Source organism: Danaus plexippus, chromosome 6, assembly GCF_018135715.1.
Source record: "Danaus plexippus chromosome 6, MEX_DaPlex, whole genome shotgun sequence".
Lineage (NCBI taxonomy): Eukaryota > Metazoa > Arthropoda > Insecta > Lepidoptera > Nymphalidae > Danaus > Danaus plexippus.
Window position 1 is genome coordinate 8,512,893 of NC_083540.1, and position 22,562 is coordinate 8,535,454.

Consider the following 22,562-nt stretch of genomic DNA (forward strand, 5'->3'; position numbering starts at 1 on the left):
TACGATGCCTATTAAAACTTTGAACTTAAGACGAGTTGTTGTAACGGGGATACTTGTTAGCTGCACTAAGTCGATTTAACTTCTAGACTCGCTGTACTCCTAGTTATTGTCAGTCACAGCAGTATTATTTTTATCATCTAACACTCTCCGAGATGATTTTATTAATAACCGATCTTGTTACGTCTGTGCTCGGAAACAGATAATTGGGGCTTGCGTATTCGTTTTGTTTAATTTTCCAGTAATCTGTTATCCGCTGAATTAATTACACGGTTTAAAAAAAATTGTACTTAATTATTTGTTACAATTTATTTTATTTGCTGTTAGTTGTTTACTGTAGATGTAGAATAATGTCAATCATAAGTAGGTATAAATTCTATAGTTACAGGAACAAAAACAACAACAATCTTAATTTACGTGTGTGGGTAATATTGAAAAATTTTATAAAATTTACAGTTCAGTGAACCGTGAATGGGAGATTTTTTTTTCTATATATTTTATTTAAATGTATAATATTCTTAATACAGAGTTCATAATTTTGCAGACAATGCAATGGGTTCCGAGATGTCTTTCAATCAGTTCTGTGGCTACACGTGTTAAAGTTGTCAACTCCAGAAGGTAGGCCAGCTACCGTCTACTGAGCGTTGGAGTTGTTATACAGAGTCCGGCTTGCACCCTGTGTGAGTTAACTTTGAAACTTAGCGACAGTCCAAGATATATTTTTGTGTGTTAGTGTGTATGTGTGCGTGAGTGCGTGTGTGTCTTACACATGTAAGAATTATTCAACTATTCCCTATACACATATGACAAAGTATTTCGAATTAAAGAACAAACGTGTACTTATAAAAATAAAATTATAAAATAGTCGAACTAATTTTATTTCCGTTATAAACAGTCAATTATTTATTCGTACATAAATATTCTTAATTTACATACAAGCAAAATTTATAATAAATGATCATTAATATAATTATAACCATTAGTCTATTTATTGTTTGTGTTGTATCAAAATAATGTTAACCTGCTGCTTGAAATCCTATATCCGAACAGACTATAACGAAATTTGTTAATGGCGACTAACATTGTACATTAAATTGTATCGTAGCTTTAATATAATTTTGCGATGAGAATAAAGATAGGAAACCGACAGAGTCTAATGTTGTTTCGCAAACAAAAAACAAAAAAAAAGGAAAACGAGATACAAATAAAAGTTCTAACGCAAAGTTTACGTTGGAACAATCGTCTTATTCGCGTGAGGAAGTTGGAATCAGTTCGTCCGGAGACCAACGTTAGACGCAACTCTTGATAAATATCCACTTTAACTAGTTCTGCTTTATATTCAAAGTTTTATTATAATATCTATGATAATGGGGTGTTTAGTGTTTTTACATATTAATGTAACTCGAACGAATCCGGCAGCGACTAATCTCTAGGGCAAGATAAGTTATCTAGATTATGCTGGATTATGTGCTTTTTCTTAGTTTTAGAGTAAAATTTAAACGAATATCTAAATTTAATAACAACATTATAACAGCGTGTTGGTAGGCGATGGTTAAGTTACAGTGACGGAGGTCGGTAAAAGGATGGGTTGATGTGATTGTGTTGAAATGTTTTTCGGTGATAAAATAAATATAATGATCTTGATCTAGCAATACTTTCATAAAATATCTTTTACTTTTTTTCGTTTCTTTTAAATTATTACAAACTACCCTAAAACTTGATTAGTATCCAACATACAAAGTTATATAGTATTAATAATAGATTTAGCTCTAAGAGGTTAAGTTAGGGTAATTACAAGTTAAGATTAACTCATTGAAATCAATTACGTTTCATTTAATAAATGTTTTTACAGAGTATGCTTTATTCGTCTGTGAGTACGCTCGAACGGTTTTTCGTAATAACTTATATATTTTGACTTCCCCTTTGCGAGCGAATCACTTGTAGCGATACAATAATATCAGATACTTCATTTGAATAAATTTTATATTGTAACCGCGGAACATTTATTTTATTTCTTATATTGTTATTAATATAAAGAAAATAACTTAAAAAGCTATTGGATGCATATCAGAATATATAACAATGTTACCAGATGAATAAAACACATAGCCACAGATTAATAATAATAAGATATTTCTTTTTTTTTTACAGTGGTTGTAATATTATTAAGTGTCACTTCAGTTTTTTTTTTTTATTGATTAAATTATATGACCAGGAACTGTCACTGGTTTATAAATATATAATTTTATATCAAATTCCTGTGTCATTTTCGTTGCTTGAATTATTTTTTAATGAAATTTTGATTTTTTTTCATAATAACGATTACGCTGCGGCCAAAATCTGGTCATAAATACATCGAACGACAGTATTTTTTGTATGAAACTAACGGGATACAGATGTATAATGATCTAAAAATAACTTGAATTTCATAATTCGTTGCACCGGGCTCTTTTTTATTTCGTATACTAAAAGCTAATTTCAGACCGCAGACAAAAACTTTGAGCGGATAACACTAAATAGCACCCGTATTAGTGTAGGGTGATTTAAGACGCCATTTTGTTTTTGATTATGAAAAAAAAAAAATTATGTATTATCTGTAATCTCCTTGAGAGAATTTATTATGAATTGAGCTTATTTAATATAATAAAGCTGAAGGAGAATATATATTTTTTTCTTAAATAAAATAATATTGTGTGTTGTATTTTACAAACATATTTTATTTCTAATATAAATGTTGTAGCACGAGTCTTTGTTATCCAATTGTAAATGTTGACAGCAATATATAAGCACGTAAGAATCTTTTAGAAGGGACAATAAGAATATGAATTCGTTTGGTTTTAAGTAATTTATCCACATATTAATGGAGATATTCGATAAATTATAGATTAAATGCAGCTCTCCTCAAATACTTCTTAAGGTAATAAAGTACTTCAGAAATCTCATCCTTATAATGTAAAAAAAACAAGTGCACACGTAACTAATATCATCAGACATTACAGTCTTTAAAAATATATTAAAATTTCTTGGCAATTTATTAAAAAAAAATATAAACAGATGGAATCTTCAAAATCTAAAGCAACAGATTATATCATTATAAATATGTATATTATAAAATAAATGTACAACAGAACATGAATTCATTGTTAATCTATATCATTTAACCGAAAAACAAACACAAAACAGATTATAAAATGGACGTTGATGTCGCAAATATTTAATGAAATTAATTTTTCATATTTTTATTGTGAAAAATCCAACGAGAGCAGAATATTATACGATATTTAATATAAAATGTTACTTACTTAGAATCTCAAATAGAATATTAGAGTCCAGTCCAGTCCAGTCTTATTCAAAAAAATGAAGTCTCTTACCATTGACGGCTGGCTGGCAAAATAATAATTAAAAAAAAAATACCCGGATGCTTTAGGACAGCTACTTGGATGATGAGTGAAAGAACTCGAACTAAGACACAAAACTAATATATGTGACGTCATAAATTTAATGAAGAAAGCAGTTAAATGTTTGCTTAACTTTATTTAAGAAGCTGTGAAGCTCGCCGACCTAGATAATATACTTCACCTAATACGCTATCGACCCGCGTGTCGTGACTTGTTGGAAAACAAAAACTACATGCCGGTTGATTTAGTTTAAATCGAGTTAATTAGGAGACATCTGTGGTAGAAGTAATCTAAACAAATTATATGGTCTAGAAAAAATATATATAACGTTTAACAAAGTGGATTCAACCTCATTCCATATGGCTGCATTCACTCTAAAATCGTAGAGTGTTTTGCCAATTCCGTCACAAGGTTTTATCGTGACATCCTTGCCCTTAATGTCATATATATATTCAAAATCTCTGACCTCTTAATGTTATAGGTATATTTTAACATAGATTTTTCTTAAGCGTCCCATAAAAACTTTTCTTCGCTATTATGTCACCATTTTATATTTTCCAACGACGCACATTTTGCGTATTTATAACAACAATAAAGTTTCTTAAAATACGGGACATAAAGTCGGTTTTCCCTTGCATCGCGGATTTTGTAAGCTTTTTACCAACTTTATGATACTGTTTTTAGGATACAGAATTAGCATTCTCTACTAGAAATTTTCAAAGAATATTCCGCTATCAAAATCCTGAATAAATAAGAATGAGCGCTCGGGCAAAGCAAGAACCTAATTAATACACTTTGTATTAAAGCAGCTTTCACTTATTATTTTGCAGGAAATTAAAAAAATATATATAAACAACGAAGATTTATTTAGCATAAATATTTTATTCCAATCTTAAAGTTTCAGTACATTGATTCATCTAACCTTATCGCAAATATTCCTCTCGCGTTTAGACCCTTCAGGTATTTTTGTTCGTGACCGCTTTTCACAAATAACAGAATTTCCTGCCGGCCACTTACCAGCTCTCCAACTCTCGTCCAAATAAAACAATTACCGAACGTATGCTTCACAACGACCACTCTCAAAATGCACAGCAACGTATCGAATAAACTATCACCTACTATAAAACTGGTTAATATTCAGTTAAAACAGTATTTTAAATATCACTAAACCTATCTTTGCCTCGTCTTTAGTTTCCTTCACTATTTGCCATAATTTTTGAACGTGTATGTATTATATTATAGTGACTCTCAGCGTTGGAACAGAGCCTGCATTTCATTACTAATATTAAAACTTCAGTTCAAATAACTTTCATCAACTAAAAGAAAAGAAAGTGTAAAATGTTACCAATGTCAAAAGTTAAATATTGATTAAAACCTCAAACTGCAAAAATTTTGAAACGTACACAGCCACGTTTAGATACTTAGCTGGTTTTGTCAAACGATTTGTCAATTTAGTTATTGCTGGATGCTACCTTTGCGTTGTCGACATAAACATATAAATTCTCTTTGGTGGATTCTGGTTAAAAATTTATAAATTAATTTATATATGTACATGACAATTAAATTATACAATAGATTTGCTAATTCGATATACTTCTTTGAAAATATACTTCACGTGGTTTTAAATAATTTAACAATTCTCATATTCCCAACTGAATCCAGTTGAGACTCATAACATCCGTGTTATCTTTCGCCAAGTATAAAGTACGTAATTTGCTGTCACAACAGTGAAGACAACGAAAAAATATACAAACAACAGGACGCGAAATATAAAAAAGGTATTGATCAATTATTATCAGCAGTACAGCATCATCTAAGCATGCAATCGACATTTTACATACATACTTGAAAATAAGTAAAAACAGGAACGCTATTTTCCTATTTTCTCCCATTATCATGGCTTTCGTGTATTTCTTTATTTTTTAAACTACGTTAGTAGTAAAAAAATGCAAAGTAAAAGAACAGTATTTTCAATTGATCTGTTCGTTATGTCAAACAAGTTATTAGTGTATACAAATTGTTTTTAAAATATTAATGCGTCATGTAATGAACGTATTCAGATCTTATACAACCTCTTTGATCTCTTAATATTCTTAATATACTCCGTCACGTCTCTCAGATTACTCACGATTTATAACACCGTTTTATCCTTAATTGAAAACAGATGAATTGAAACAAATCATAAAGACAATCTCAGAATTGATTAAAAAATACACATTATATATTCTTCAACACAATGCAATGTTTCATTTCCTGGAGTTGTATTACGGGATATTTCCCTGACTTTATAAACACCGACCTACTTAATGATGCTTTCAGGAGTCCCCATTCAAACTCGCGTTATGGACTAAGTTGACGGAGAGGAACCTGACAGGAATGTCAATATAAACAAATGCGATCAATTCCTGTTTCATTGAGACCTTGTTTTTGAAACAATATTGTATACCTAAGTCTTAAACAACATGCCTCTAATGTCGGATGAACACTACTTCACGTTATAATGAATTTATCTATGGGACCTATCGATAAGTAAGCTAATCGATATTAAAAAAAAGGTCAACCCTAGTACTGCACTTCCTCCGACCCCTTTGATATTCAGTTCCGGCTATGCTGATCTTAATCCCCTTACCAATTCGTGTCCTTTGAAATTGTTGAGTTTGTTTACAAGCTATTACAAAATTAGAAGCTTGATATGCTAAGACAATGGAAAACTTTTGCATGGTTATAGTTCTTTTATAAGCAGTTACAGAGAAGCAGAGATTTCAATAATATACAGATATAATAAGGATATCCAGAGTAAAATAGGGTAATTCATATATATAAATAATAAACAGGTCAGCAGTTGTGTGCACAGCCGACTGTTCGATGGATTTATATTATATAAAACCTTTTATTTCTTTGATTTAATTTAATTTAGAGTTTACTATAACAGAACAATGATTTTTGTGCACTGGGAGCGCTTTAAGTACTTCTTACAGCGGGGAATAACGTCATGTGTTTATACCTATATCAAACAAAGTTATAACACTTGCTGACTACCAATACTGAAATACTTATTAAATTCAGATCATCTGTAACCTAAAAGAAAATTATGCCGTTATTGTAAATGTCTTCATTATCGTCGGAATGCGATCCGACCGCGTCACCACTGAAGATGCAAGCATCCACGTAATTCGGTCAGCCATATTGTTCTGCGGCCATTTGATAAGATATAACGATATTAACAATAAATTTAATTTATTATATATCAATAATAAAAAAAATTGCGTTTAAAAATTGCAATGATATTTCATAAATAGATGTTTAAGAATAGCAGAGAAATAAATACGTTCAAAGAAATTTAAGGAAAGTTATAAACGAATAAAACTATATTATAACTTATAACCTAATAAACTTACAACACCAAAAAAAATATTACAATCAAATGCAAAATTCTTTTCATATAAACAATACTATTAAAAGTAAAATATGCGTCAACTCTCCGCCTAATTCAATGTACATCAATTTTTTAGTACAAAAATTTGATTATAAAAAAAACCATTTTAAATTCCCGTCCGATAATAAATGTTCGTTCAAATGCCTTGTAAATTTGAATATGAACAAACATATTTCACTTTTAATATCCTCAGTATTGATAAATGTAATAAATTTACAGTTTTATATATTCTGTTGTACCTATTTGTTTTGGAGCGACTCGCAAAACGTTATATTTTATCTCACCTTTTAAATAAGGTTAAAAAGTTATGTTAAAGTTAAAATAATCATTGCGGTGGTATATATTTCATAAGCGCGTGTGTATACAAGAGTATTATTCTTTGTAATAAGATTTTTTTTTTTCATTTTGTGATTCCGAAAAAGTTTTTCGGCATTAAAGACTATTAAATAAAGATGCTATATATATTGATAAGAACATAAAAATAATATGAATAGAAGTTAATTAACGAGTTTATTATGAACATTATTATATTTACAGCGTATTCGTTTTATTAAAGTACGACCAAAAATCTTCGACCGTCAAAAAGTTCTCGCTATCTCATTCCTTAGCAAGTATTCGTAGTTGGAAAGTTCTCAAGGTATTTACATTTTTAATTAACTTAAAACGATGAAAAGGGATGTATATATATATATATATATATGTATATATATATATATATATATATATATATATATATATAATTAAGATGTGTGTGTGTGTGTGTAAACGAAATATTGATATCATCTTTTAAAGAAGAAAAATGATTTCAACTGATTTAATCATTTTAATGTAGTCCGCTTTCCGCAATGTTATTTGAAACTTTATTTACCATATATCACAATAAGCACAAATTGTTCACAAACTAACTTAAATATATTCCCCAAAAATCATTCATTGAATATTCATTCGTAATTCAAATATAAATGAATATTTTAATTCGTTGCTTCCAACGGCCCATTTTAATTTACTACAAGAACAAAAATCTATACTACAGCGACGTTACGAGCGCTGAATGAAAACCGAATCTCAATACACTGTTACAAAATAAATATCAATCAAAGCACCTATTTTTATAACTAAAATATATTTTAGTTTTAAAATTTAATAATAAAGATAAACCCTTGTTATTTATTATAGCAATAAAACGGTAAATTCCTTAAACTTTCAAATCTCGTACAATGTAGCCTCGTATAACATACTGTACGCATCCCAAATTTCCATGTTAACTGATTACAGAGAATGTTCCAGGGCTCCGTGTAAGTTTTGAATAAATAATACGTTGTAAGTAGATGAACGTATCAAGGAACCGGCTGGTTTTGGTGTGTTTATATTAATTTTAATAATATTTATACAGGATCGCGGAGACGAGCTATCAAATATGGAATCTGTATACGCTCGGGACTTCGAGATATATTTACGGTGGAGTTAATTTACCAGTTCGGCTTCTATTGAAAATATTTCGTACTTTTTTTTATTAAAAAAAAATATCTTATCATTTTTCTCTTCAACATTGGGTTGTTTCGTGAGAAAATTAATATATTCTAAATGTCTGTAGGCTAATTTTGAGCTTCAGTAATTACGTTTCTGATAACTCATGTGTGGTTTCAGTCCAACATAAACTTTGACCTTATTTTGCCGACGCTACCACCGCATGTCTGATATTGAGTTAAAAAATGAATCCATGTTCATAATTTTGTTTTAATATATACGTAATATATAATATATCATGAAATTTCTTTAATGACGCCATGAAAAAGTTGTTATTGCATAAATAATACGAGTAGAGATAAATCTTTGTTCCAAACTTTAAGAACTTTAAAATTTCTAGTTTATTCCAGCGCGTTATCATTCATGCTATCTCCAACTTATCCTATTTACCGCCGACGTGATTAATGATGGTATGAATCAAATCTCTTACTGCTGGCCCCAGAATGTTTTGTAGAGCCTGTTAGAGAGCAAATCATTTGGTCTGTGAAATTACTTTTTTTGTCATACGGTTTTAAGCTCCATTACACAATTCGTCTTCATTGCCTGACTCGTTATTTTACGTTGGTTGTATGCGAACTCCTTGCTGAACTTTATGTCCAAACAATAATACTAATTAGCATTTCATTGGCATCACCCTTTCGAAATTTCTTAATAACAAATACATATTTAATTCATAAAAATTTATATGACCTCTAACGCAAAATTTTAGCAATAAATATTCCATTAATATATGTAAATTATGCCAACATAGTTATCACTGATAGGGATTTTACGTTTTAGTATCCAAAAAGCTGATTTTTAAATTCACAGACACTAAAGACAAGTAAAGCCGGGTTGAGTGATGTATATACAGACACGCCGTCCGCAGAACTGGAGAGTCCATCTGCGACGCATATGCTCTGAAAAAATATTAAATGGGAACTTTCCTGAATATATTGACGTAACTATGCAATCTGAACTCACCGCCTATACATTAACGTTCGTTTTAGATCAACAAGCCAATGTATAAAACGGCTCCTACATGGGAAATTTTTAATTAATTACTGTCGCCGTCGGACTTCGGCAAGATTATGTTCATGTTCACTTTAATTTCCCTTAAATTGCTAACATTCCTAATGCATCGGTTATATCTGAATACATTCAAAGTTAAGATCAGTAAGTGACGCCGGTTGTAACCAATCATTTATTCCTTCTTCTTTTTAAGATAGAAATCCTAAAAATGTTATTTAGAATTCCATATTACAGTTAAATTTTTGGGTTGATACAAACATGTTTCCTTTTATAATAATCGGCTGTTCAGTTGTCCCTAAATATAAAATAATTAGGTTATTTTTAACTTGTTTTTTGTTATGTCTATATTCTATGGAGTTGTTCTATGGATTATAAATATAGTAGAAGTGGACAGAGCTTTAATCTTTGACATATTTTAGATACGACCAGAATACTATTACGTTTAATAATGATTACGAAACATTATACTAACCTATACTACAAAGTATAAGTTTGGAGTGACATCGTAAATACCGACAGTTTCAAAGTTTGTCGTTCAATATATTCGTATATCGTTGCAATGACTTAGAACTTTAAGTTGATGATAAATCACGGAAATATATTTATTTAAAGGTGACAACAATACATGAAAACATTAAAGTTTGTATGTATGTATATATATATATATAAGAATTTGTTTAATCGTTTATTTGTCAAATAATTGTGATCATTTTTATTCCAATTTTATCAAAATAGTGTCAAGTTCCCAGACATTCAACCGCAGATCCCAATACAATTATAATTTTATTTTTTTATATCATTATACTGTTTGATATCATTATTGGACGCTATTATAGATGTTTATTTTACTTCGCGTATAGAGTTCTTTGAAAAATTTATTCATTTTGAAAAGTAAATATAAATTGCTCGTAAACATTCCATGTGCACTAGCTTTAGCAAACATCCCTTACTCGAAATGAACGAGTCAAAGAAGAATAATACAAACTTTCATATATATAATGAATATTCACAGATTGTATGTTAATATTGTCGTATAGTCATGTTATACCGTGAGTTTATTACGTTATTAAATTAACATATATAAAAAAGTTTATATGCGGTTTTTGAAAAGAGGTTCTAATGTGCTCGAAAATAAATTGCGAAGAAATTAATAAAGATGTTTTATTACAATATTCACCAATTTGCTACTTTGCAAAATCAACTTCCATTTTTAGTCAACGTATTAGCGTTTCAATATTTAAATCATAGCTTGCGTTCATATTTAAATCATTTATCACAAAATTTTCAATAATAATTTTCGTCATATAGTTAAGAAAAATATATAACATCCACCATTTTTAAATTTATGCACCATCCATACTTAATTAAGTGCCAAACAAAGAAATTCTAAATTTAAGTTAAAAAAAGGTTTTATATAAAATATTAATATCGGACATAATTGTAAAGCTTTAGACGAAACATGTGTTATTACAAAGAAGTATGCAATTAATACATTAGAGGCTCAGTGATCGGGTATCGCGCTAACAGTCATCGTCCACAGAATCTCTCACGCTCCAAATTAAGATCATTATCACATCCGTAGAAGACGATGAGAGAAAATCATTGTTATACCATACGTAGATTACTCACTAAATAATTTAACATACAACCTTCTTACGATTCCATGTGATATCAATAGATAATAATCAATCCTTCGATATTTAAAATCGATTTATTTTAAGGTTTGAAGTCAAATAATAAATCGTTGATCGTAATCGATGTAATATTCCGAGTAATCGGCATTTCATATTAGACCACTTATTAGCCTCCCCATACATGTTGTATTCTGAGTTTATATTTAAAATTCATTTTCGTAAATTATTGAAGCAAACGTATTTAAATTGATTTCATATTTCCATTTTAAAATCCACAAACGAGGTTAGTTATAATAATAAAATAAAAATGAGAAGTATCGTTTAATTATCAACTTTCTTTTTATTTTTCGTTCCTTTTATGTCTTGTTGCCAGTAATAAAATAATTTTAACGTTATAAATCAGGAATTGAATTATTTGATTTATTTGTAATATAATACAATAATAGATAATATATTTTAAATATTCAAGGTTCAAACTCTTTATTCTTATTAAGAATGAAATGTTAAGATAATAAATGAATTGTTACGGTGTGTATTTTCGTTTTCAAATTAGAACATTATTTTAATTTTAATTTTTAACTTACAAAATTCTACTTTCATATATTATTATTTATTATTGTTGTCAACGGTTCTCAAAAGATATTTTCTTCCCAGCACCGACTTATTAAAGCGAACCCGCGCTCTGATCACGCTGGTAAATGTTTGTATCGTTACAAAAGAGTAATTCCCAACCAAAACACGTTTTTAATTAGAATCTTACGAATTTTACTGTGTGTGTTTTTTTTTATTATTATTTCATTTTTATGACGTAATGACTTAATGTCAAACTTCTAAGACATAATGTGTCCTCCCATTCACCTAATTTACATAAAGCTATTTTTTTTTACCTTTCTATCACCTTAGCATTGATTACCATGTTTTTCCTTTTCTTTTAAGCTATTTCCGAGATCATCATCACGATTTAATTTCAATTTTATAAATACAAAATATTTTTTCGTGTCAATTCACTATACTCACCTTATTATAACTTAAATATTTTAATGTCAATCGTATTCTCAAATTCCATACTTACTTCAAATTATATCTTCTACGTTTTCAAGTCGTACGTTCTCATCATTTGTTTAAAAATAATATAAAATAGGTTAGGTCGTATAACATTATTCCTTTTAAATGTCTAGAATTAAATTATATGGCTCGGAAACTCCCCGTGGCAATATAAATTTATATTATATGTAGAACAATTAAAGAGAATCATAAAATGAACAGGTCTAGGTGGACTAAGGTGGACTTATTTCCTGTATCCACGCACCGCTTGTTCTTCGACCATAAAGGTTACACGACATCCTCATTATAAAATATCATTTGCTAAAATTCTCTTTTACAAAGTTTTGAGGTAACATTGGCAGAATATATTGAACTTAACGCGGCTGAAAACCATAAACCAAGGATTTTTTTTTATATCATGAATTTATCTTTATAAATATTATAATTAATTAATTTTGAAATATTTTCATTCATAGGTCAGAAAACCGTCATGGTGTTAATTTTGCAATAACTGAAAGGTTAAAGTAATTAATATATATAATTATTTAGTTTAGATTAATACTATAGTAAACTTTCTAACTACACGGAATAAATTTGGCTTTTTGAACTTAATTTACTGATTAAAATTTAATAAACTGGGAACATTGGCAAATATAAAAAAGATGTTAGAAAGAATTTCATGTAGGGCTTCGAAATGCAAAAACAATCAAAAATGAAAACAGATTTATAAAACAATACTAACTTATATTTTTCAGTAATTGCTTTATTTATTTTTTCTAGCCACCCATTCCTATTGTATTCTTAGTATACCAACAAGCCTGTAATTGTATCAATACAAACCGTATCCATTGCGAACAAAAAATATATCCCTCAAGCGCACCGTAAGAAAGAAATCTTTAGGTTACACAAACCATTTATTGCTTTCATAAAGTGATTGGAATATATACTTTTATATAAGAGTGTATTTACTAGGAATATTCCGATCTCAATTCTGGAGCTGTTAGCGACTACGCCGTTGAATCTCAATCGATATCCGAAATGACGCTGGCCGAAACGCGTACAATTCGACAACGTTAAAAAAAAATAAAAAAAATAATGTGTATACCACATTAATAGTAATGAAGCTCTATAAAAAATAAATAAATAAGGTTATTAATTCTATCTAGTAGATTTAATGCTATATTTAGTTTGTTACCTAAGCTTTTACGGAAACGATATATATATATATATATGTTCATTATATATTTATATATTATACAATATATATTCAGTGAACATTCCTCCTCCCAGGTTAAGAGCCGGAAACGCAACAGAACGTAAACTCCGTAATTCCTTTGTCTAGATTCTGGTTTCACTTTCATAGCGTACGACGCTTCATGCGGAATCATGTAAAATTATATAACTCAGTTAACTGTACGAAATATTGTTTTATGATAGAAAAATAAACGAGACGTGAACAATAGTAAAATATTTATTGAAATTGAAATAAAAACAGCTCTCACGGAAAGACTGTATATTATGAAAGAAGTTGTTGAGAATTTTTAAGTGTCTTGTGAATTTGCGTGATAAGTTTTCTGAGTTTTTTTTTTATTAATTTTTAGTATCAAGAAAATTTTATTTATTTCTTATGACGATTGTAGTATCGTCACTATTTGTTAATAAAGCATCATCATTCATTAATATCTTAGTGAATAATTGATTTATCAAATATAAATATTTATGTCCATACAGACGGATCTTTTCGTTATCTTTAACATCATTATCGCCGATGAAAGAAGGAATCCATTATGATTAAGACGTATCTCCCCCGAAATTAAGATCACAGCTGAGTGACACGTGTTAAGTAAAACCTGTGAAAACACATAGTGTAGTATGTACAATGACACTCATGTAGAGAGCTTCTTGAAAATAGAATACAACTAACGTAATAATTAATGAATGAGTCGAAGGCAAATCTCATTCAAACAAGATATACAGCCTCCTTGATTTTATAAACTCATTTCACAATATAGGACGAACAGCTAAATGCCCATTAGATGTTTCAATGTTCAATTACTCAAACTTTGTATATCCGGTTTATGAAATGTAAGTTTTAAATTAAATTCTCTTTGTTTCATCTGATACGTGTTGTATAGCTAACGGAAGATAAAACAGTTATCGCTCGTCGGTTGAAACTAATTGATTTATAAACTATGGGACTAGTATGAGTTTGAATTGTCAAGTTGAACATAGACAATTATAAAGTTATTTTGATACGATATGCGTTTATGTATTTACTTTTAAATTTATTTACAGCCAGCTCTATTAATGGACCTAATTATTTTTAATCTGTATTAAGTTTAAGGTTGATATGTAATACCCATGAGCTCCATAAATACTCTTTTATCGTTGCTTTTACACATATGAATAAAATATAATTATACCAAGAAAATTCCTATTTAATTTTAATTCATTGCATTGATCGGTTATTCTTTGATGGTAGGACAAGAAATCTATGATAATTTTTGTTAACCGACGCACTTTAAGTGAGACAGTATGAAACTTTTACTAATATATATTATTAAATTTGTAGATGTGTTTATTTTCAGACGAAATGTCATAACCAGCAAATAGGTATCTTTGTACGCGTGGTCTCAAAACAGCTTTTACTACTGAGAACAGCTTGAGACTAAGCCTGCGTTTATTTGTGCTTTCATCTTGTTACATCTTTACCCATTACCAAAAGAAACAATATTTACAGTACATAATCTTTAATAATATTTTAGTAATGTTTTTATATGCAAACTATTTGAATCGCTCTCATTGTTCAAACTGAAATATCAATACAAAGAGGTGTCACCATGTAGGTCGTATAGTTTCAACTGTCATTGCTTTACCAAACATTTAGATCGATCCGACGCCCACGTCAATCGTAATGTTGATACAGAAATGGCGTACTTGAAAGGTATCTTCCATTACCAGATTGTTTAAATTAAAAAGAGTATTTATCTAATAGTACATATAGGAAACTATTTAGACGATAAATGTTTCTTTTTAGGTCTCTATAAGAATAAAAACCAGCAACAATAAACTCTAACGATGCAATTTTTGGGTAAAATCCAGTGATCACGTGTTCAATTAAATAAATTTCTTATTTAACAAGAATCGTCGAGAGTGTGAAGAGAATTGATATTCTCATTGATCATGTCTCTGTAAATCTACTATTTCAAACGTACCTATTAATTAAACTTATTTAAGAATATGTATGATACAAAAATCCAATGATTTCTCTCATGATTAATTATAAAATAAAAACTAAAATAAACCTCAAAGAACTAAAAGGCCACTTTTTAAAAATACAAATTGGAAAGTTTAATTGTTCGTAAGCCGAAGAGTAACAGGTACAAGACATGATTCAGCATCTCGTAAAGGCATCCGCCATTTTTAATTAAATTAAAAGGGAATGATGGAATACGTTTTACAATATTCCTTTATTAAAATATTGTTAAAGTGATTATCCGTGTAGATGGCGCGGCGTGAATACTGTAGGTAGAATTTAAAACATATTTCGCACGGATTCCCCGCACAACACAAGACAACCATCCATCAACGTCCCGTTGACAAAGAGGCTCGTCGCCTTCGCCGAAATATTACCTAAAATGAGACGAAATCACAGGCGATTCTCAATACTATCGAATGCAATAAATAAACATCACATTCTTGTATGTCATCTGTACACGAAAATTTTATTCGTTAACCAAAAATTATTTATACAAAAACAGTTTGAATGTTCGAAAATAAACCGTTAATTGGTCAGGTGCTGTTTCACGAACAGAACACAAACTATACATTCGAAACCTCATTATAAACTGTAAATGCAAACAACACGAACTCACATTTCATAATTTACTCAAACAAATAAATCGACATTGGAAAATGTTAGTTATAATTTAGGCGTCCGAGGAAAACCGAGTTTCTATATAACAGAGCAGTTTCACATAGAATGTGCCGGAGGAAATAATATATGTTATAGCCAATGTGAAAAACCCTCAGCTTTGTTTTCAAGACGTTCCTATCTTGATACAAGAGGGTGTGTTTTGTTAGCGGAGCAGTGCATGCACGTGCGTGTGGGCACGCACGTGTGCGACATCTGCGGTGCGCTCACCGCACCGACGTCTAAAGGTCCGGCTTATGATAAGTGTTATAAAACATGAACAGATTTAAAAATGCATCTTTCTAATTTAAACTACGACGTGTAGAATCCAGTCTTATAAAACATAAACATATTTTAAACATAAACTACAACACGGCTCTCGCCTCTTGGTGTGTTGTAATCATCACTTATCACTATTAAAGTTAAGGAGCGGTTTTATAATTATATTTTGCTTCCATGAAATTCTTAAAGAGAACTCGCAACTTTAGGAACTGAAATTACAAGACACTGACGCTGAATTGTGTAAATAGGTGGTCTTAATAAATGGGAGCAAATTATTTAGCTTGACCTAAATCTAAGATAAAATTTAAATTAAATCGAAAAAATCATTGGCGTAGGAAGCTGTGTTTCTTTTTATTGGTGCTCAATGTTCATAATTCATTCTTTAAAGTTAAGACTTGTACGGTTTTACAATAACTTACATCAAGTTTGAAAATATGATTTACAGAACTAAATATTTTTAATAAAAATATATGTTTATATGTTTAACACTTTTTATTATTTATCGACGTAATATGAGAAACTTTTATAAAAATAAATTGTATTATATCAAGAAATACCGCAGATAAAGAACACTTTGGGCAAATGTCATGTAAAATAAATTTAATGTGACACTAAGAATCGTTCAATCATATAGAGTATATAATATATTAATGTCATTGTACATATTATTCAAAGAATATGAAAAAGTAAAAAATTATTATTTAAAAAGATAGATGTTACTTAATTTATTACTAATATAATATCTAATAACTATTTTTACAAATAATACGTGTACATACATATTAATAATTTAATTTTGTTGTTGTTGTTGTCTTTAAAACAAATTTCATCAATCATTAAGTGGGACGTATATAAATTTGTGTGAGTGATTCAATCAGACATGTAACGAGACCGCAGATAACTTACTTAGAAATCTAATTTCACTGACTTACGCTTAATAAGACTCACAAACCATCGCCCGTAACTTATGGATGTAGCTGACAAAAGTACAATTACAATTCGTCCATCAAATAAAAACTATGATTTTCACGATTCCAGTGCGAATTAAGCCATACCAAATAAACTATCTACAATTGGTCATAGATAAGTGACGTGTTAGCAAAAAGGATATTTAATATATAGTTATATATACATAGTTTATTATAGTTATCGTGTTATAGGGAATGAGAATCACTTTCACACAGTCAGGTAAAGTTTTTGTTACAATGGCTGTAGCGTTGACAAATGGAAAGAGCTTTTGTTAACAGCTTGAAATGACACAAGCAGGTGTTCCCCAACAATAACCTGGATCTGTTTACTAAATGATTCCCAATAACGGGACGCCGCCTCACGGATGAAAACGAAGTTTTTATTGATAACATATATTTATTTATAGGTATGTATAATTGTATAGATGGACTTAAACACGAACTAATGGATAGATTTTGATTTATTTATTTCAACATTATACGTTACTAATATTGATGATCGTCTGTGTGATTGTATACATTTATAATTCGATCAGGGCATAACTAATAACGCGCGTGTGTGTGGTGTGTGTGTGTGTGTGTGTGTGTCTGTGTGTGTGTGTGTGTGTGTGTGTGTGTGTGTGTGTGTGTGTGTGTGTGTGTGTGTGTTTAGTGCTAAAATTTATAAGATTGAGAATTGCGTATTCATAATAATTAAACTTCGAGACTAAATTTATAAACACGCAAGCGAGGCCATGGAGATATTAAGTTATAGGTATCTATTGAGCTGTATCTCAGCATCAAATTTGTAAAGTAAGAAAAATATAACGTGATGAGAAAGATAAGTTAATTTCAAAACGTAACTTAAACGGACCTTTAAGAAAAAAACCGATGTAACAAACCCGTGCGCCGTGAGGGACGTCCTCTGGGATTCCGTTTTTCGATGAAACAGCCTTTCCTAATCTGCCCGTCTTAATTTTCTTTTGCGCATTCCAACACTCAAACTTGAAATTGATTGAGAAAAATCCACTAAATTTTTATGTGACTATTATAGAATTGATATAATAAAGAAGCTATGTTCTACTTCAATATTAGATATACGACAATATATGGTTAAAAACTTACAGAGTAAGAGAAGCTGATTAAAATTTTAATAAAACCTCACAAAATATATATTATCAAAGTATTTATCACCTAAAATAAAAAGCGACAGATGCACATACAAACTGGTGTTGCTACTTCCATAACCCGTTATAGTCGAACACAAATAATACTCATTTTAACTTGGTAACATTTCACTAAAAAGAGGTTCGTATCTGTCAAGTTTTAATGTAAATAAATTGAAGAACGAGTGACAGACATTGAGACGTAGAGATATCGATCTGATATTGTTTGTATTGATAACATGATAGAATACGTACAAATATGTCAGATTGTGTAAACAAGAAATCTATCAGCGGTGAAGCTTGTGTAAACAAAACAATCTATCGATATAGGTACATATATCTGTCATGGGACATCCCTAGAACGTTACAACGGATTATATCCCGTGAATATTCTTCACACTAGCTTTAATACGAGAACGAATCGTTGTAGCACAGACTTTTCAATTGACAGTTTCAACGTCATACACTAGTAAATTATTAAAGTTATAAACACTTCTGATGATTTTGAGAAAAAAAACATTGAATTGATTTTATCTGATTATTTTATTAATAATTAAAAAAAAACTACGTTTCTGAAACTACTGAGTGTTGTTATTGTAATCATTACACTCGACGTTTCGACTACATCGCATTGAACGTCATCACAGATGTGAGCCGTGAGGTGAGATGGAAGTATGTCACTTTTGTTTTTTATTTATTGTCACTTATAAAGATTTTAACTGACATTAATCTACAGCAGGTAAGGAGGTAGTATTAAGTCAGAGCTGTCGAGTAAACAGCGCAATCCGTCCCCATCATTCACAGATATGATCTAGTTCATGAGCCAGGTGTTCCAGATTGTGTCGTATTTCGAGAGCCGTCTAAATTCACTTCAAATTGCAGGTAATTCAAACTCTTTTATACAGCTGATTGGATGTCACCAGCAGTTAACGGATATGTCTACCGAATCGAATGTTTTTCCGTATTTTTCCAATCCAGATTCGATAACACGAACTACGTCTATGTAATTTCATTTGTTTTAAAAAGATTTTTATGACATTCATTAAGGTAATTATAAATTCCAAGCAAACAAAATGTCGCGAATATTAAATACATCAACGACGTAAATCGAGTCGTTTTAATATTTAAATATTAATCTGACTTAATCCAACATGACAACTACCATGGAATTCTATTATCTGCTTGTGAACGGTGAATCACTATGCAATATTAAATTAAAAATATACATACATGTTAATGTTAAATATATATTAATTCATAAATAAGTTTATATATACTTGTTGGACATTAAATAACATAATATGATTTTTTTTAAACATTAATTGAACTAAATAACTCAAAGTTAAAATTCCATTCAGTGTCCGCTCGTAAATCTCAAAGTGTAGTCATAACTAACAGCGCACATATTAGAAGATGAAACTCGCTGAATAACAAATGGAAAAAGCCATTAAGTTACTTCGACCTATTTGGACCTAACCTAGTTCGGTCGAGCCGTTTACAGTCAGCCATTAATGAGATTCACTGTTCCAAACAAAAGTAAAACGACACTAGATTCTTTTGGTCATTTAACTAGCTCTGTGTGGATCATTAGAAAGCGCTTCACTCACCCGTAGATAGCGGCCGCGCCAGCAATAGCGCCTCCGCACTGCGCCGCTATGTACAGCGCTGTTCGTAAAGGAGACACGCGCCGGCGCACGCACAGCGCCACAGACACGCAAGGGTTTATATGGGCTCCTGTTGAGGAAATATAATATGTGTAAAAGATGTATTAATCTATTTAATACGCCACATATATATATATATATATATATATATATACATATATGTCTTGTTGTTACCTTGATTAAATTTTTTTAGATAAGGCTTTTTTCATATGTGTATGTCTTGTGTGCGTCTGTCTTAAATATATAGTGTTGTAATAAAGCGACCTTACTTTATGTATTGATCAAATTTAAAAAAAATATATAAAATCTAAACAATACAATGGAGGAACACTGGAAATGTCGACAAATAAATAGTCCATAGAGACGTTACTCTTTGTTCAATGAAAAACATTAATTTGTGATACAAAAAAATATACTGCGGACTAACAATCTTCTATCTCAAGTATGTCATTGAAAATTTAGCTGAATTGTAAATGCATTTGACATTAAATTTTGTAGTATACAATGACGTATTTGCATATTCCTCGCATAGTTGAAACAGGACCCGGGAGTCGTTCAAATAAGCAAGAAATATTAAATTCACTGCCAAATAACAGTTAATATAGTGAGCTGTCTCGTTTATTATTAATATATTGTAATTTATAAACTTAATTGAAGTAAAACGATTAAAAAGGAGGTTCAACATTCATTAACTACCAGCGGCACATTTATAACGTGTTATACTTAAATTATATAAATAAAATATAATTTTTATCATAGTTTTAATATGCAATCAAACGCAAAAAAAAATATTTCAGTAGAGGTTTTAAAAAAATATTCATCCGTGATTATTTTTAATGAGATTTTTAAGAATTTTACATAATTTTTAAAATAGTAAATAATTATGAAAGAATTAAAAAAATATAGACGCGTGTCTTAACATCAAAGTGAAAACAATACCTGTATCTGAATTAATTATATTATCATCAGAATACAGAACAAATAATGAATGAGAACAAAATAATGAAGAACTCTTTGTTGTATTTCTGTCATTCATTCGTTCATTCGTTCTTTCCCCATCCCTACGGGGACGAGCAAACGTCAAGATTCTTCAAATGTATCACTTCTTATAGTACTACATTTAAAACCAGACTACAAAAAAATTTATATGTTAGCTAATAAACTCACTCCCATGAACACAATGCAGCAAAACTGTAGGTAAACATTAAAAATTTGTTTAATAAAAAATAATTGCAAACCGCTGCAGTGAAACAAAACATAAAGCTAAATAAAATATACAAAGAGCAATCTCGAGGGAAAACGGAATTTCAACTTTTCGTACCTATTGCATATAAACTTGAGATATGCAAATATACATTCATATTAACATAAACACGACGGAAATGTCAGAAAACTTGAGTTCTAAGAAAAGCGAAACGCTTTAAGTGTGCGCCGTGTCATGGAACATATTCAAAGGTAGTTACAAAGTTAAAAAAATCATATATTTTAAAACTATAACATTTTTCCATTGAGTATATAAATTCTCCGAAAAGAACCGTTTAATAATACGTATAATTACCAGACTGACTGCACTTTTATAGTGATATACCGTGACAGTTATCTACAATTTGTTTCACCGATTTGCTAAAAACTTTTATCCTCCTGTTTAAGGCATTGCCAACAGTTAACGATTTTACGAATCTTTAACTACAAGAATACGATAATTACAGTGAGGGACATGGATATTTACGTGTACGTCTCGCTCACGTCGTATACCGTAGATAACCGCACTGCGACTACTACAATTTATTTTAACTTTATATAAGATACGGTAAGGATGATAAATAGCGACATTTATCCGATGACGGATAACATTGTCTCTATAGATTTATTATCTGTGCTCATGAAAAAATACATGTGGAAATCCCTTTAAACAAAAAATTGTCTATAACTAAAACAAAAAAAATCAGAATCATATAAAGAATGAGAAGATTTCTACTATTGTTACGCGAAAAAGACATTTTCAAATATATATAACCTTCTTTTATATCAGTGAATATTGATGTATGATGAATACGATATCATCTGTATTATTTAATACAAAAAAAGTATAAACGGTTTAATTTATTTACATTTGTTGAATTAATTCAGTTCCTTTAGCTTTGATTCCATTATAAACTTTTCTTATTTGCATACAGAAATTGACTTTTGGATAACCGCCAATAAAGTGAAAGATTTGACAATTGCGTTAATTAAAAATAAAAATACTGTAGCTAAAACTGCCAAAGACTCTGGAGTATTAAGAATCCATATTAAATATTTATAATAATTTTTGAAATATCCCTTTCAATTCAAGCAAACCCACACACATATATAATTAATTCTTTATATATTTAATTCCATAATATTCCTAAGTCTCTTATTGATTTTACATCTTAAAATAGGAATACAAAATTAGTTCACATTAGAGCGTCTGTCCACAGTGGATATATTTAAAATTTATTACCGCTGTTAGGGTTGACACACTCCGATATTAGCCACTTACTTCAAACACAAATAAATTC

At 29.8% G+C, this 22,562-nt stretch overlaps 1 protein-coding gene across 2 annotated transcripts in view; it reads right to left on the reverse strand.

The window, feature by feature from the left end:
- Window positions 1–22,562, reverse strand: part of LOC116778950 (neurogenic protein big brain) — a 40,793-nt gene that overhangs the window by 16,321 nt on the left and 1,910 nt on the right. For both annotated transcript variants that reach the window (XM_032673058.2, XM_061529879.1), the window contains exon 2: window positions 19,963–20,089. In XM_032673058.2, the coding sequence (XP_032528949.1) occupies window positions 19,963–20,089 (127 nt within the window). The remainder of the gene's footprint in view (window positions 1–19,962; window positions 20,090–22,562) is intronic.